At 31.5% G+C, this 16348-nt stretch overlaps 1 protein-coding gene across 2 annotated transcripts in view; it reads left to right on the top strand.

Moving 5' to 3' along the window:
* TINAG (tubulointerstitial nephritis antigen) overlaps positions 1-16348 on the top strand; it is a 190027-nt gene that overhangs the window by 11937 nt on the left and 161742 nt on the right. For both annotated transcript variants that reach the window (XM_074310634.1, XM_074310635.1), the window contains exon 4: positions 7665-7779. In XM_074310634.1, the coding sequence (XP_074166735.1) occupies positions 7665-7779 (115 nt within the window). The remainder of the gene's footprint in view (positions 1-7664; positions 7780-16348) is intronic.

Below are 16348 nucleotides of genomic sequence, written 5' to 3'. Positions count from 1 at the left end.
ACCAGACCATTATTTTCTTCAGTGTAACCCTAGGGATACGCAGAAGCACACCATCTGACTTCAGCATATGACAGACCCTCCTGTTCTAAGGAGTTATCCTAGGTAACTGCCATGTCAACACCAGGTAAATTGCCAGACTCCTACAGCCTGCAGCAGTGCAGCTTATCCCTCACCACACTTCTTCCCTATAAACCAAACATGAGGGTCCCCATGACTCTCAGGACAACAACAATGCAGCACCAGGTAAACTAAAGCCTGTAGCCACTGGCACAAGAAGTCTCAGAAGCATAGCTTAAATTTAATAAAAAAAGGAAGAAGGCCAAAAAAGGTTACCATAGTAACTTCTGGCATAAGGGAAGATCAAGACAAAAACTATGAAGAAGATAACAATTCAAAACACCTATGGAGAAAACTCCAAAGAAAAATGAGAAGTGGTCTTAAGCCCACATAGAACTCATAGAAAAACTCAAAAAAATTGGGAAAAGAATTGATAATGATGCAAGATAATTATGAAAAAAAGCCAACAATTTGGAAAACTATTTAAAAAGTAGAGCTGGACAAAGGAAAAGGAAGCATAAAAATCCCCTGGAAAAACTCAACTCCTCAAAGAGTACAATTGGCCAAATGGAAAACAAGTGCAAAAACTAACTGAAGAAAAGAAAACCTTAAAAGGTAGAATTGGACTAGTGAAAGCTAATGATGGTAAGAAAAACGAGGAATTAATCAAACAAATTCAAAAGAATGAAAAAAATGGAAGAAAATGTAAAATACCCCATGAGAAAAACAACTGACATAGAAAAGATAGATCCAGGAGACAATATCAGAATCAGTGGATTATCATGATTACCATTAGCCGTGATCAAAAAAGAGAAAATAGATAGCATTTTTTCAAGAAATTATATCGTGGAATCAGAGGACAAAATAGGCATTGAAAGAACCCATCACTGACTCAAGAAAGAGATCCTGAAATAAAAACAGAAAGGATCATTATAGTCAAATATCACACCTATCAGGGGAAGAAAAAAATGATCAGAAGTAAACATTTTAAATATCAGGGAGTCACAATCTTTATTACACAAGACTTGGTAGTTATAACATTATCTTATTCAAAGAACAAGTAGGAGGGGAAGAGATTTAGTGAAAGGGAATGGTAATTGATAGAAGAGAGGGCAAATTAGGGGAAGTGGGAGAGAGAAGCAAAACACTGGTTAAGAGGGAAAAGGTAATAAGAGGCAAGGACAAAGATTAGAAATATGATGGAGGGAATTACACAATTAATAATCATAATTGTGAATGGGAATGGAATGAACTCTCTTATAAAAGGGAAGCAGATAGCAGAGGTAATCAAAAACAGAATCTTATATTTTGTGGTTTACAAAAACACTTCAAGCAGAGTAAAGGTAAGGGGCTGAAGTAGAATCTATTATGCTTCATATGAAGTTTAAAAAAGCAGGTACAACAATCTTGATCTCCAAGCAAAACCAAAAATAGACCTAATCAAAAAAGATAAGGAATGAAATACTAAAAGGTAGCATAAACAATGAAGCAAGATTAATATTAAACATATATGCACTAAATTGTATAGCATCCAAATTCTTAAAGGAGAAGTTAAGTGATTTACAGGAAAAAAATAGGCAATACAATTTTAATAATGGGGGCACCTCAACATTCCCTTCTTAGGGAATAAATCTAGCCAAAAAACAAAGAAAGAAGCTAAGGAGGTAGATAAATTATTATGAAACTTAGATATTACAGATCTTTGGAGAAAACTGAATGGAATAGAAAGGAATATGCCTTTTTCTCACCAACATATAGCATCTAACACAAATAGACTATATATTATTAGGGCAATAAAAACTTCACAATCAAATGCAGAAAGGCAAAATATTAAATGTATTTTTGAGTCATAATGCAATAAAATTAAATTCAAGAAAAGACAGTGGAAAGACTGATTAAAATTAATTAGAAACTAAATAATCTAGGTTTTTTGTTTTTTGTTTTATATTTTTATTTAAAGTTTTGAATTCCAAATTTTATTCCTCTATTTCTCCCCTCCCCACTCCATGAGACTATAAGCAATCAGATATGGTTTATACATATGCAATTATGTAAAATATTTCCACATAAGTCATTTTATGTTAAAAAACTCAAATAAAAGAAAAAATGAAAGTAAAAAATAGTATGTTTCAATCTGTATTCAAATAACAATCTTTCATTCTCCAGGGATAAATACTTCACATCATTCATTAGTTCTTTGGGATTGTCTTGGATAATTGTATTACAGAGAATGGCTAAGTAATTCACAGTTATTCATCAAACAATATTGCTGTTACTGTGTCAGACACACAGAGTTCCTCTTGTTTCTTTTCACTATGCATGATTCATATAAATCTAACCAGGTTTTTCTGAAATCATACTAACTTGTCATTTCTTATAGCAAAATAATATTTCATTTTAATCATAGACCATAGCTTTCTTAGTCTTTTCTGAATTTATAGGCATGCTTTTGATTTCTAATTCTTAGGCACTAAAGAAGAGTAACTATAAATATTTTTATGCAAATAGGTCTTTTTTCTTTTCTTTTCTTTTCTTTTCATTAAAGCTTGTTATTTTCAAAACATATGCATGGATAATTTTTCAACATTGAACCTTGAAAAATCTTGTGTTCCAAATTTTTCTCTTTTACCCCAGTATCTCTGCTAGATGGCAAGAAATCCAATATATGTTAAACATCTTAAACTATATTTTAAATTCAATATATGTATACATATTTATACAATTACCATGCTGTACAAGAAAAATCAGATCAAAAAGGAAAAAAAAGTTAGAAAGAAAACAAAATGTAAGCAAACAACAAAAAGAGTGAAAATGCTATGTTGTAATCCATGCTCAGTTCCCACAGTCCTTTCTCTGGGTGTAGATGGCTCTCTTCATCACAAGATCATTGGAAGTAACCTCAATCATATCATTGTTGAAAAGAGCCACACCCATCAGAATTGAGCTTCATATAATCTTGCTCCTTCTGTGTACAATGATCTCCCAGTTTTGCTTATTTCACTTGGCATCAGTTCATGTAAGTCTCTCCAGAGTTCTCTAAAATCATCCTGGTAATCATTTCTTATAGAACAATAATATTCCATGACATTGATATACAATAACTTATTCAGCCATCCTCCAACTAATGGGCATCCATTCTGTTTCCAGTTTCTTGCCACTAGAAAAAGGGCTGCAACAAACATTTTTGCATATGCATATTTCCCTCCTTTATGATTTCTTTGCGATATAAGTCTAGTAGAAACACCGCTAAATCAAAGGCTAAGCACATTTTTTATAGCCTTTTTGGCATAGTTCCAAATTGCTCTTGAAACTAAATAATCTAATCCTGAAGAATAAGTGGGTTAAAGAACAAATCAAAGAAGCAATCAATAATTTCATTGAGGAGAATGACAATGATGAAATAATTTACCAAAATTTATAGGATGCAGCAAAAGCAGTATTTAGGGGAAATCTATTTCTCTTAAGTTTTACATCAACAAAATGGAAAAACAACAGAGCAATTAATTGGGCACCCAACCAAAGAAATTTTAAAAAGAAAATATTAAAAATTCCCAAATGTGCACTGAACTGGAAATCCTGAAAATCTAAGGGGAGATAAAAAATATTGAAAGAAAAAAAAATAAAATCACTTTAAACAAACTATGTTGACCATTATCACTACTATAATTCAGTATAATACTAGAAATGTTAGCCATAGCAATGAGAAGAAAAAGAAATTGAAGAAATCAGAGTAGGGAACAAGGATACAAAATTGTACTCTTTGCAGATGATATGATAGTATATCTAAAGAACTCCAGAGTATCATCATAGAATTAACAAGTTTAGCAATATTGCCGAATATAAAATAAACCTACATAAATCATGAGTGTTTCTTTATCTGACCAAAAAAGTTCAAGAGCAAGAGGCAGAGAAATTTCATTTAACATAATTATAAACACTATAAAGTAGGAATCTACTTGTCAAGACAAATCCAGGAATTCTATGAACTCAGAAAACACTTTTCACACAAATAAAATCAGATTTAAACTATTGGAAAATATCAGTTCTTCATGGATATGCTGAGTTAATAAATTAAAAATGACAATTTTACCTAAACTATCTAAGGCCATACAAATCAACTATCAAAACATTATCTGATAGAGCTTGAAAAAATAACAACAAAATTAATACAGAAGAACCAAAGGTTAAGTATATTAAGAGAATTATTGAAAAAAAATCAAAGGAAAATGGCCTAGTAATACCAGATCTCAAACAGTATTGTAAAGCTATAATAGCTATGTTTTACTGGTTAAGAAACAGAGTGGTGCAGCAGTGGAATAAAATGGGTGCACAGCATACAGCAATCAATTATAAACCCAAAGACCCTAATTTTGAAGATAAGAACTTAGAATATGAAAAAAATTCTAGGAAAAAACAAGATTGAAATTGGTACATACTTTGGGCACAAAGGATGATATCATTTGCAAATTAGGAAAGTGAGGAATAATTTGCCTGACAGATCTTTGGAGAAGGGGGGAATTTATGACCAAAGAAGAACTAGAGAACATTGTAAAATGCAAAATGGACATCTTTGATTACATCAAATTAAACAGTTTTTGCATAAACAAAAACCAACAGAAAGGAAATACAAAACTGAAAAAAATTTCTGATAAAAGTCTCATTTATAAAATATATAAAGAACTTTGTCAAATTTATAAGAATTCAAGTCATTCTCCAGTTGACAAATGGTCAAAGGATATGAATAGAAAATTTTCAGCCATCTATAGTCATATCAAAAAATGCTCTAGATCATTATTCATTAAAGAAATGCAAATTAAAACAACTCCCCCACCTCTCAAATTGACTAAGATGACAAGAAAAGATAATGAAAAATGTGGGAGGGGATGTGGAAAAACTGGGACATTAATGCATTGTTCATGGAGTTGTGAAATGATCCAACCATTTTGGAGAGCAATTTGGAACTATGCCCAAATAGCTATCAAGCTGTGCATAGCCTTTGATCCAGAAGGAAATAATAAAGAAGGGAAAAGAATCCACATGTGCAAAAATGTTTGTAGCAGTTCTTTTTGTGGTCACACAAAAATGGAAAATGAATAGATTCCCATCAATTGAGGAATGGCTGAATAAGTTATAATATATGAAGGTAATGCAATATTATTGTTTTGTAAAAAAAAAATTGATGAACAAGCTGATTTAAAAAAAAAACCTGGAAAGATTTACATGAACTGATGCTGAGTGTAACCAGGAATATGTTGTACACAATAATCTGCAATTATCAACCATGAAAGACTTTTTTCTTCTTACTGGTTCAGTGATCCCAATAGACTTTGGATAGAAAATTCCATCTATATCTAGAAAAACAACTATAGAGGTTGGATGTATATCAACCCATGCCATGTTCATTTCTTTTTTTCTGTGTTTTTTTTCTCCCATGTTTTTTTCCCATTTGTTTTGATTTTTCTCTCCCAAAATGATTCATAAAGCAATATGTATTGAAAATAATTAAATAAATAAAGACTGGAAAACAATAGAACACAAACTAGAAACAAATGAACACCTCACAGCATGCACCAAGATAAGTCCAAAATGGATGCATGATTTAGATATAAAGGATGACACCAAAATCAAATTAGAAGAGTAAATAATAGTCTACTGTCAGATCTATGGGAATGAGAATAATTCATGATCAAAGAAGAAATAGAGAACATTACAAAATGCAATAACCAAATCTTTGATTATATCAAATTAAGAAGCTTTTGTACAAACAAAACTAAGACTAAAAGGAAAGCAGAAAAGTGCGAATCATTATAGCAAGCATATTTGATAAACATCTCATTCTTCAAATATATGGAAAACTGCATCAAATTTATAAAAATATATATCATTGTCTAGTTGATAAAGATCAATGGATAGGGACAAGCAGTTTTTAGATGAGAAAAATTAATTAATTTTTCCTTAATTTTCTTGAGTGTTTTTATTTTCATTAAGGTAAGAGATCCATTTTTTTGCATAACTTAATTTTTAGGAAATGTTTTGCATAATTTCAAAGGGGTTTCTTAATTGTGAAATTGTGAATGGTAAGGGAAAGAACCTGGAACTCAACAATTTTTAAAACAAATATTAAAAAAATTTGTTTTGAATGTAATTGGAGAAAAACATTAAATAAATAAAAGTAAAAAGAAAGAACAAAAGAAATTAGACACTCTTTGTACAAAACTCATTATTCAATATGACCTATCCAGTGGAAGATAACCATATGGATCAGGGGAACTTAAAAAACTAAATTGAAAAAAGATATTCATTAGGAGCAGTATTTTTTTTTCTCTTGACTGTCACAAGGCTATCATCAATAATTGTGAGTATTCATTTTCCAAAACTCACAAAAATATAAACACTTTTAATGAAGGGAGGCAGTTGAACACTGATTATCAAGTATGTGGTACAGAGAAGGTAACATAAGATAGAGCTGCAAACCAAGGTATATTGAGGACATGAATAAGGCTACTTTCACAGTAGTCATCTTGAAAGAATTGTACCTGTTTGTCTGTCCTAAATCTTGCCCTCATTGGTCTGTTTCTATATGTCCTTTGTTCAATATATTCATTGACTTCCTTCCTATGATTCCTTTAGTGGTGAAAACTATCTCAAAATGATCTTTAAACATTGTTTATTATTCTATGAGTGCTGAGATGTTATAAAAGAAAATTAGAGGCTTACCAAGCATATTATCAGAAATTGTATTTTAAGTACTCACAAGAGGCTCATGCATTATAGATAAATGATAGCTTTAAGATTTATCTCACCTTCTGAGAATTCATGATTTTAAAATTGAAGAGAATTCACATATACACTAAGTTTTTATTATGATTTTTTGGGACTTCAAGACTTAGGAAAATATTTTGATTTTCAATAGATTTTGCTGCAAGGCATATGCTTGAATAATTAATGTGGGCAAACTTTTTATTTTTTTAAGTGAACAGAATCAGTTCCCCTAGATAATTGCATATTTGCTATGTGAAAACAAATTCCACACTGATTCATGTGGAGGAGAGTTAAAAATATAATTAGGTGATTCTTTAGCATTAAATCCTAAGATTTTTGTAGTCAAAACATTTTTTTCATTCATTTCATTAAGCTTTTTAATGTCAATGTATTAAATGATTTAAGAATGAATATTTTAGAATGGAGAAAAATAATTATATATATATATATATATATACATATATATATGAATATATATGTATGTAAGTATATCTATATATACTTACATTTTTGCATGATTTTTCTTGTTGAAAGCCTTTTTATTTTAACATATGATATAATGTTATTTTAAAATGCCATCAGACTTGTTTCTCTATTTGGTCATTATCTTTAGTTTTTATAGAATGGGATTTATAATTTTTGTAATCAATTTAATTTAAAGATTAATCCATGTACCTGTTACCTAAAAGAAATGCAGTAATTATTTCTAAAATAAAAACTGAGTATCAAAAATTCTCTTGAGTACTGAATTTTTAATGTGAAAGATTAAAGTTGTCAATAAAAGTCCATATATTAAAACTATATTGTAAAATGTATACATATTTTTTCTTCTATTTATGAGGCAGATGGAAGGCTCACAATTACAGTCAATTTTGGGGAATGACTTTAGAAGAAGGATACAAATTTCGACTTGGTACCTTCCCTCCCTCGCCTGCACTTCTGAGCATGAATGAAATGACAGTAGGTATTCAATCTCTTTGCTTTTGAAGGTCTGGGTGATGATGTGTTTTTGTTTTTGTGTTTTAGTAATGCTCCAAACGATTTAAAAAATGCCCCCCAGTACATTATTTATATTAGTCAGGGATTAAACTTAGAGCCTGAGAATTCAGTGACACCAAATATGACCAAACCAATCAAATAAAGTCTTATGATTGAAGAGTAAAATTAATGGAGTAATACCCAATTAGAAAAATTTCATCAAAGATTTCATTTAAATATATATGTTGTCTGTGAAAAATAATTCATCTTTATGAAGTTATTCTAATTAATTTTAAGCAAGTACATTTATTCTTGAAAGTAATGATCATGATCTGTTTTATAAGTGATACTTTTCATGTCTATGGAAGTTAAATCAGATTTTAAGAATCAATTCACTTGGAGGTGAGAAATAGAGCTTATTATTATAATATGATGGGGGAGCAGAACCCCTATAAAACAGAGAGGCCATTACTGGAAAGGTCATCCCCAGTAGGAGACCAAGATCAGGAAGACCAGGATAAAGATGATGAAACCATCAATGAAAGAAGCCCATGTGGTAGTTTCCTAGTTTAAGGAATTAATGTTTCTAATTAAACTCCTTTTGAAGGAATGCCAATAATGTCAATATTTGCTAAATTTAAATAGCTAAGAGAAAATTTCCAATTGTCTCACCTTCACTAAAGTTTTGAAAATAGATTTCTGTTTTAAAAATAAATATGGCCTATATTGGATTTCTTGCTTTCTGTGGGAGAGAGAAGAGGAGAAAAAGAGAAGTGTGGAGCACAGGGTTTTGCAGAGGTGTGTATTGAAAGCTGTCTTTGCAGTTATTTTGAAATACTAAAGATTATTATAAAGAAAATAAATAGAATATATGCTTCTGAGAGTAAATGCTATTTCAATTTTGTCATGTATTTCTAGAGCCAACAGAGAGCTTGACACAGGGATGGTAAATTGTAAAGTACGAGCTAGTTCCCTGGAGCAATTGGGGTCAGTCAGAGTCAAGATGAATTAAAGTTCTTGGTCTTAGGGGGAGAAGTAAAGGAGGCAGACAACCAGAATCCTTGATTCTGGAGTCTGGAGTTACCAACCTCTCTCCTCCCATCCTGACACCAAGTGACTCTGGCCTCTCTCTCTACCCTCCAATCGTTGCCTGTGATTATCTTAACTCCACACATTCAGCAAGCACCAATAGTGAGAAGAGCCATTTATCCAAATATATGCTAATAGAATCATTATTTTACATTGAATAGGTAATTAGCCTTAAGGGCTTGGTTGTCTGATCCAAGCATACAGTTTGGGGGTTTCAGCCCTCTACAGTAAATAATAAATGTTTATTGATTGGTTAATAGCTTGATAATATTAGTAGTTCAATTCACACAGTATTTTATAATTTATCAAGTCATTTTCTAATAGATGTCTTGATTGGGGGTACAAATGTTATTATATCTACACATGAGGACACAGTATCAGAGAGGCAAAGTAAATTGATGGAGCCAAATATCTAATATGTAACGAGTTCAAATTCCAACCCTGATGTTTCTATTACAAAGTCTAATCCTCTCTCTAAAAGAGAAACAAGTAAATAAAAAACAAAAAACAAAAAAAACCAAAACAACAACAACAAAAAAAAACCTCTACTACTTGGTATATAGTTTATAAAAATCACTTAGAATAACCCTTTGATTGCTATACATCTCCACATTGAGAACATTGCATACATCTCATCTTTATTCAAATGAGTTATGCCAGTATTACCAAAAGTTTGAACAGTAAGATCAAAATCTATTAAAAGTTTTTTGACAAAGAAACTGGTAGATCTCCTTTCCTAGGGTTATCTGGAATTTTCAAAGATTTTTTTTTGGTTGGATTTTCTTGGGGGTATTATTTTCACAAGGGTTAGAATTTAATAATAAGAGCAATACACATGTAAGTTTCTGCTCAAGAAACTAGAACAAATTCCTAACTCATATACAGATCATCTTTCAAACAGTTATGTCTTGCAGCTGACCAAGTTTTCCAAATGAGATGTCAATTGCTTTCCTAAGACAATCAAGGTGAAGATCTAATTACTACTTAAAATCAAGACCTGTTAGAAAAGAAACCATGAGAGGAGAGAAAGAAGTGTCATCTAGCTCTGTTTTTTGAATGTGTCTGGGACCAGCAAGTATGGATAGTGATGCTTTCTGGGAGACTGAAACATAAAATTTACAGTTCTGAATTTTCACTGTCTATTGACTTGACTGTCTAAAGACAAAACAATCTAAAATCTTGCTTCAATTCAAAGACAAGTTTTAAAGTTAGAGCAAAGTAGTGTAGTGTAGCAGCTAAATAGCTGACCTTAGAATAAGAAGCCTTGGATTTAAGTCTTGTCTCTGACATATAATGGCTGAGTGATCCTGGGTAAGTCACTTGATTTTTCAGTGCTCTAGGCAGCTATAAGACTTTAAGTAGCAGAGAAGGTGCTGGGCTTCATTGATAGATTTCCTTACCTGGGATTTCCCTATACAAAATAAATTATAACTCCAGTCACTATTACTGACTATATCTCCAGGTAGAAATGTCTAATTATATTCTCTATCCCTTTTGATATTAAGATGGCTCATTCATTCATGTGTTTTAGGTTTTTCTTGATGGGATTGCTTTTATTGGAATTATGATTTATAATTTAAAGAGCTCTTCTAATCAATGTTTGGAAAATCTTGATGTAGCAGTCTTCTGTGGACTAATGACTCATTTATAATTTAGAATCTTAGAAAATTTATAGAAAATACTGGAAGGTTAATTTATTTGTCTCTGGTCATACAGGTGTTATTTATCAGGGCTTGAATACACATTTTCTCAGTTCCAAGTTCAGCCTTTTATACTATTTGGTCTTGACATTGTAATGTATTAGAATTTTCTTCTACTCTTTTGGAAGATGATTGGGCTTTATAATTCCAAATTTAATTTATGTTGTCTATGATGTTGTAAACTCCATTATATCATAAGCTATTTAAATATATATATATATATATATATATATATATACACACACACACACACACACATATATATATATATATATATATATATATATATATATATATATTTCCATCTTTATATCCTTAGCAAAGTATTTTGTGAACTTTTTTATGATCTTCTTGTAAAAGGTTGCTACAGGCAAATGCCAGTGAGGTTGCACTTTCAATGCATTATATGGAATTTCAGTCTTAGAGAATTTCTTGGTGTCATTAACAGATTGACCTGTCCAGGGTCAAAAGTAGAGCATAGGTCTTCCTGTCTCTGAGTCTGCTTCTATAGCCACTATGTCATGCTGTTCCTCACCCTGACTTAGTACTTAGTGTTTGCTGAATTGTTCATTCCTTTGTAACCTGTTTAACAAACATTTATTAGGTATCTACCATATGCAATCATGTGAACAATTTAGAGTGTTTCCTTCTGGCTTTAAAAAAAAATAAATTCCACTTATATATTCTATTAAAGTATTAAATGGTTTTGCTGACCATTTCCTAGTTTTCTTTTTTTTTAAAATTGCATTATATGCATTGAAAAAAAAAAACTCCAATTAAAAAAACAAACAACAGAAAGTAACAAACCCAAAACTATTTCTTTTCACTGCAGTAGGGAGTAAGCAAGTTTTGTTGTATCTACGAATTGCTCTATCAACAAATCTTTTTGGTGTATATAGAAATAGACTTCAGGCTTACTGGGCTTGTTCTTTTTATGTTAATATTTTATCAACCAGAGTTTCTTAATACACCACACCATTTAGAATTTGGCCTACCAATGAAACTCACAATTTATTTCCAAATTGCCTCTACCATAGTCCAGAGAAGGTGATATAATCATTCTGTATCACTTGTGGGCTCAGGGATTTGTCTATAGGAAATTCACAAGTGTGGTATTTAATTGCAAAATTAAGTGACACTTGCTTTATAAGAATTTAAATCACCTAGTAGCATGTATTCATATAAGACAGTTTCCTTGTAATCCAAAGGAAAAAAATAAGAAAAATTAAGTTGAACTGAAAGTAGTATATCATCCATATTCAAGACAAAGTAGGGAAGCTGTTTATCATTTGGATGCATAGTAATGAAGGCAGAAGTTTGTAAGTGTAAGTAAGATTTCCTAATCTCTAGTAATGTGAAAGTGAATCAGAAATGGGAAAAAAAAAGCAATTCGAGGCAGAGTATTACTACATTGAACTGACATCTATATGAATAGTTGAAAAAATAGGCAAATTCCTTTCTTGAATTATTTTATACATGCAAAGACATTTCACCAAAAATGTAAAAAGAACCAAATGGTTTGTGAATGAACCATCTTGAGGAATGGATTTTTCATTTGGTGACAATATTCTGTGCATCAATAACAGTTCATGTTTATATAATATTTTAAGGTTCATGGAGTATTGTGTAGACCTTTCTCTTCATCTTATACTTGAGTCCAATCAATAAGCATTTTATTACTTACTAGATGCTAGATGCTGTGCTAAGTTCTGGGAATACAAATACAAGCCCAAAGAAAGTCAGTTTGTGATCTGAAGGAGTTTTCCTTCTAATGGAAGATTCCACCTCAAAAGAAATGAAGGAATGGGGCAGAGAAAATATAAAATTTCAATATAGTAAAGAAAGTATAGAATGTCAGGAACACAGTTAGAGAGGAATATTGCGACATGACTGGCCTGGCCCTTTTCCTAAAATGAAAATTCTGTGAGTAACTAGTCACTTGATTGGAAAGGCGGGCAAGGGTGTAGTGCATATCCAGTATAATAAGTCCAAGGATTCAGTGATCATCCAGAGTGAGGAGACTTCATAGTATAGTAAACAAAATCAAGAGAATCAAAAGTGTAATATGAAGAAATTAGAGAGGGAAAGTCTCTTAGATAGGATTATAAAGATAATAATTGTCAGAATCAAAATTTAAACCTCTTTTCCTGTTAACTTTTAGATTTATTCCCTTTCTAGTACATCACATTGCCTTACCTTCCAAATTCAGATTCTGACCTTATTTTTATATCCTTTAGGTAAATATTTATGGATAGGATTAAAGTAAAATCAGAATAGATCACCTTTATTCTGACTAAAATAACATTTCACTTTACTAGTGAGTCTAGACTCAGTGCTTCCTTTGGGTTATTAACAAGCTTTTCCTTTGAAAATGTAAATACTACCAGGAAAGTTCAAGCTGAACTAATAGTTTTTATTTGTATCTTAATAGGAATTAGTTTAATGAGTTTATTTCTTCCTAATTCCAAGATAACATCAGTTAGATAGAAGGACTTGTAGTTTTGCAAGAAGGAAGGTAAGGAGGAAGAATTATAGATTCTGGGGGTTTCCTGGAAGTAGAAGAAAGGAGAAAAAAAAGGAAAAGTTACATTGAAGATAAATGAACTGTGACATTTCCCTTCTCCCTCCCCCAAATCATCATTATATCTTCGGGTTATCTACTTATATCTGGAGAACAATTTATTTCATTGAAGAGAGTATTTTTTATAATGAATTAAAACATACATTCTTTATTGGAGCATTTTGTTTTTTATTTAAGTTTGTGGATGAATGGAAGTCACAAATGTTTAAGTGGGAAAATGGTTTTAATTGGTTGAACTATTGGCTATTTTAATGATTACTTTTCTATTGGATCAATTATATTTCTGTAGAAAATACTGGCTTGGATTATGGTTGAAGTTGATTGACATATGAGCTCCCAGAGATGTAGATTAGCCCTTAAAATAAAACTTTTTTCCTTCCTTCAAAATTATGTGTATATAACAGATAACATGCAATTGAAGTAAATTAAATTCAACAGATAATTATACAGTGCTCTATTTAAAAAGCTAGGCTAAAATAAGAGTGGAGAAAGAGATTAAAGGACTTAGAGTAGGTAATAAGGAAATCAAATTATCACTCTTTGCTGATGATATGATGGTATACTTAGAGAACCCCAGAGATTCTACTAAAAAGCTATTAGAAATAATCCACACCTTTAGCAAAGTTGCAGGATACAAAATAAACCCATATGTATTATCAGCATTCTTATATGTCACTAACAAAATCCAACAACTAGAGAAACAAAGAGAAATTCCATTTAAAATAATTCCTGATAGTATAAAATATTTAGGAATCTATTTGCCAAGGGAAAATCAGAAACTATATGAGCAAAACTATAAAACACTTTCCACAAAAATAAAGTCAGATTTAAATAATTGGAAAAACATTCAGTGCTCTTGGATAGGGCGAGCAAATATAATAAAGATGACAATAATACCTAAACTAATCTATTTGTTTAATGCTATACCAATCAGACTCCCAAAAATTATTTTATGACTTAGAAAAAATAACAACAAAGTTCATATGGAAAAAAAACAAAAGGTCAAGAATTTCAAGGGAATTAATGAAAATAAAATCAAACGAAGGTAATCTAGGTGTACCAGATCTAAAATTATATTATAAAGAAGCAGTTACCAAAACCACTTGGTATTGGCTAAGAAATAGACTAGTTGATCAGTGGAATAGGTTAGGTCCAAAGTATAAAATAATCAATAACTTTAATAATCTAGTGTTTGAAAATTCTTTTTTTAACCCATAATAACTCAATATTTCACAAAAATTGCTTGGAAAATTGGAAATTAATATGGCAGAAACTAGGCATTGACCCCACTTAACACCATACACCAAAATCAGATCAAAATGGGTTTGTGACCTAAGCATAAAGAATGAGATTATAAATAAATTAGAGGAACATAGGATAATTTACCTCTCAGACCTGTGGAAGAGGAATGAATTTATGTGCAAGGAAGAACTAGAGATCATTATTGATCACAAAATAGAAAACTTTGATTATATCAAATTGAAAAGTTTTTGTACAGATAAAACTAATGCAGATAAGATTATAAGGGAAGCAATAAATAGGGAAAACATGTTTATAGTCAAAGGTTCCGATAAATGCCTTATTTCCAAAATATATAGAAAATTGACTGTAATGTATAAGAAATCAAGCCATTCTCCAACTGATAAATGGTCAAAGTTTATGAACAGGCAATTCTCAGATGAAAAAATTGAAACTATTTCTAGCTGTATGAAAAGATGCTCCAAGTCATTATTAATCAGAAAAATGCAAATTCAGACAACTCTGAGATACCACTACACACCTGCCAGATTGGCTAGGATGACAAGAAAATATAATGTTGAATGTTGGAGGAGATGTGGGAAAACTGGGACACTGATATATTGGTGGAATTGTGAATGCATCCAGCCATTCTGGAGAGCAATTTGGGACTATGCTCAAAAATTTATCAAACTGCATACCCTTTGACCCAGCAGTGTTACTACTAGGCTTATATCCCAAAGAGATCTTAAAGAAGGGAAAGAGACCTGTACATGTAAGAATGTTTGTGGCAACCCTCTTTGTAGTGGCCAGAAACTGGAAACTGAGTGGATGCCCATCAATTGGAGAATGGCTGAATAAATTGTGGTATATGAATATTATGGAGTATTATTGTTCTGTAAGAAATGACCAGCAGGATGATTTCAAAAAGGCCTGGAGAGACTTACATGAACTGATGCTTAGTGAAATGAGCAGCACCAATGGATCATTACATACTTCAGCAACGATACTATATGATGATCAATTCTGATGGATGCGGCCATCTTCAACAATGACATGAACCAAATAAATTCCAATAGAGCAGTAATGAACTGAACCAGCTACTCCCAGAGAAAGAACTCTGGGAGATGACTATGAACCACTACATAGAATTCCCAATCCCTCTATTTTTGTCTGTCTGCATTTTTTATTTCCTTCACAGGCTAATTGTACAGTATTTCAAAGTCTGATTCTTTTTGTACAGCAAAACAACTGCTTGGACATGTATACATATATTGTATTTAATTTATACTTTAATATATTTAACATGTCTTGGTCAACCTGACATCTTGGGGGGGAAGGAGGGGAAAATCAGAACAAAAGGTTTGGCAATTGTTAATGATATAAAATTACCCATGTATATATCTGGTAAATAAAAACTATAATTAATAAAAAAAAAGGCTAGGCTAAGAGAAAGAAAAAAAACATATTTAAAAATGGTAAGGATACAATTGTAACAATATTCTTAGCCTCATAAAGCTTACAACATAGTAGAATCATCAAGTCATAATGTATCTTACAACAGTACTTCATTTTACCCCAGAAGGTGCTGCTAATCATTAACCAAATCCTATTTTTGACTCAAGGCATATTCTGGAAAGGTCCATATCCCACTCTGGTGGCAGTTGCACTGAGTATCAGAGGAACTTAGGTCAAGTGCTGTGATCTCTGTAGTTTCTAAAGAGCAGATGATCTTCTAATCTAACATCTATCTATTTCTGTTTGAGTGGTTGTGCTCCTTAGGCTAAGGGATCTGTGTAACATGAATATGCCCACTGAGAATAGCTCTTGAGTCCCTTCTTAGGAGAAAACTTGCCACCAAGCTGGGTCCTCCTTTATTTATCTGAGTTCCAAGCAAGTATCCAGAAGACACTGAATTGGTCACATAAATATCTTTACTTTTGAA

Source organism: Sminthopsis crassicaudata, chromosome 4, assembly GCF_048593235.1.
Source record: "Sminthopsis crassicaudata isolate SCR6 chromosome 4, ASM4859323v1, whole genome shotgun sequence".
In the NCBI taxonomy this organism is placed as follows: domain Eukaryota; kingdom Metazoa; phylum Chordata; class Mammalia; order Dasyuromorphia; family Dasyuridae; genus Sminthopsis; species Sminthopsis crassicaudata.
The sequence above is the reverse complement of the archived record's forward strand: the minus strand, read 5'-3'. Positions and strand labels throughout refer to the sequence as shown.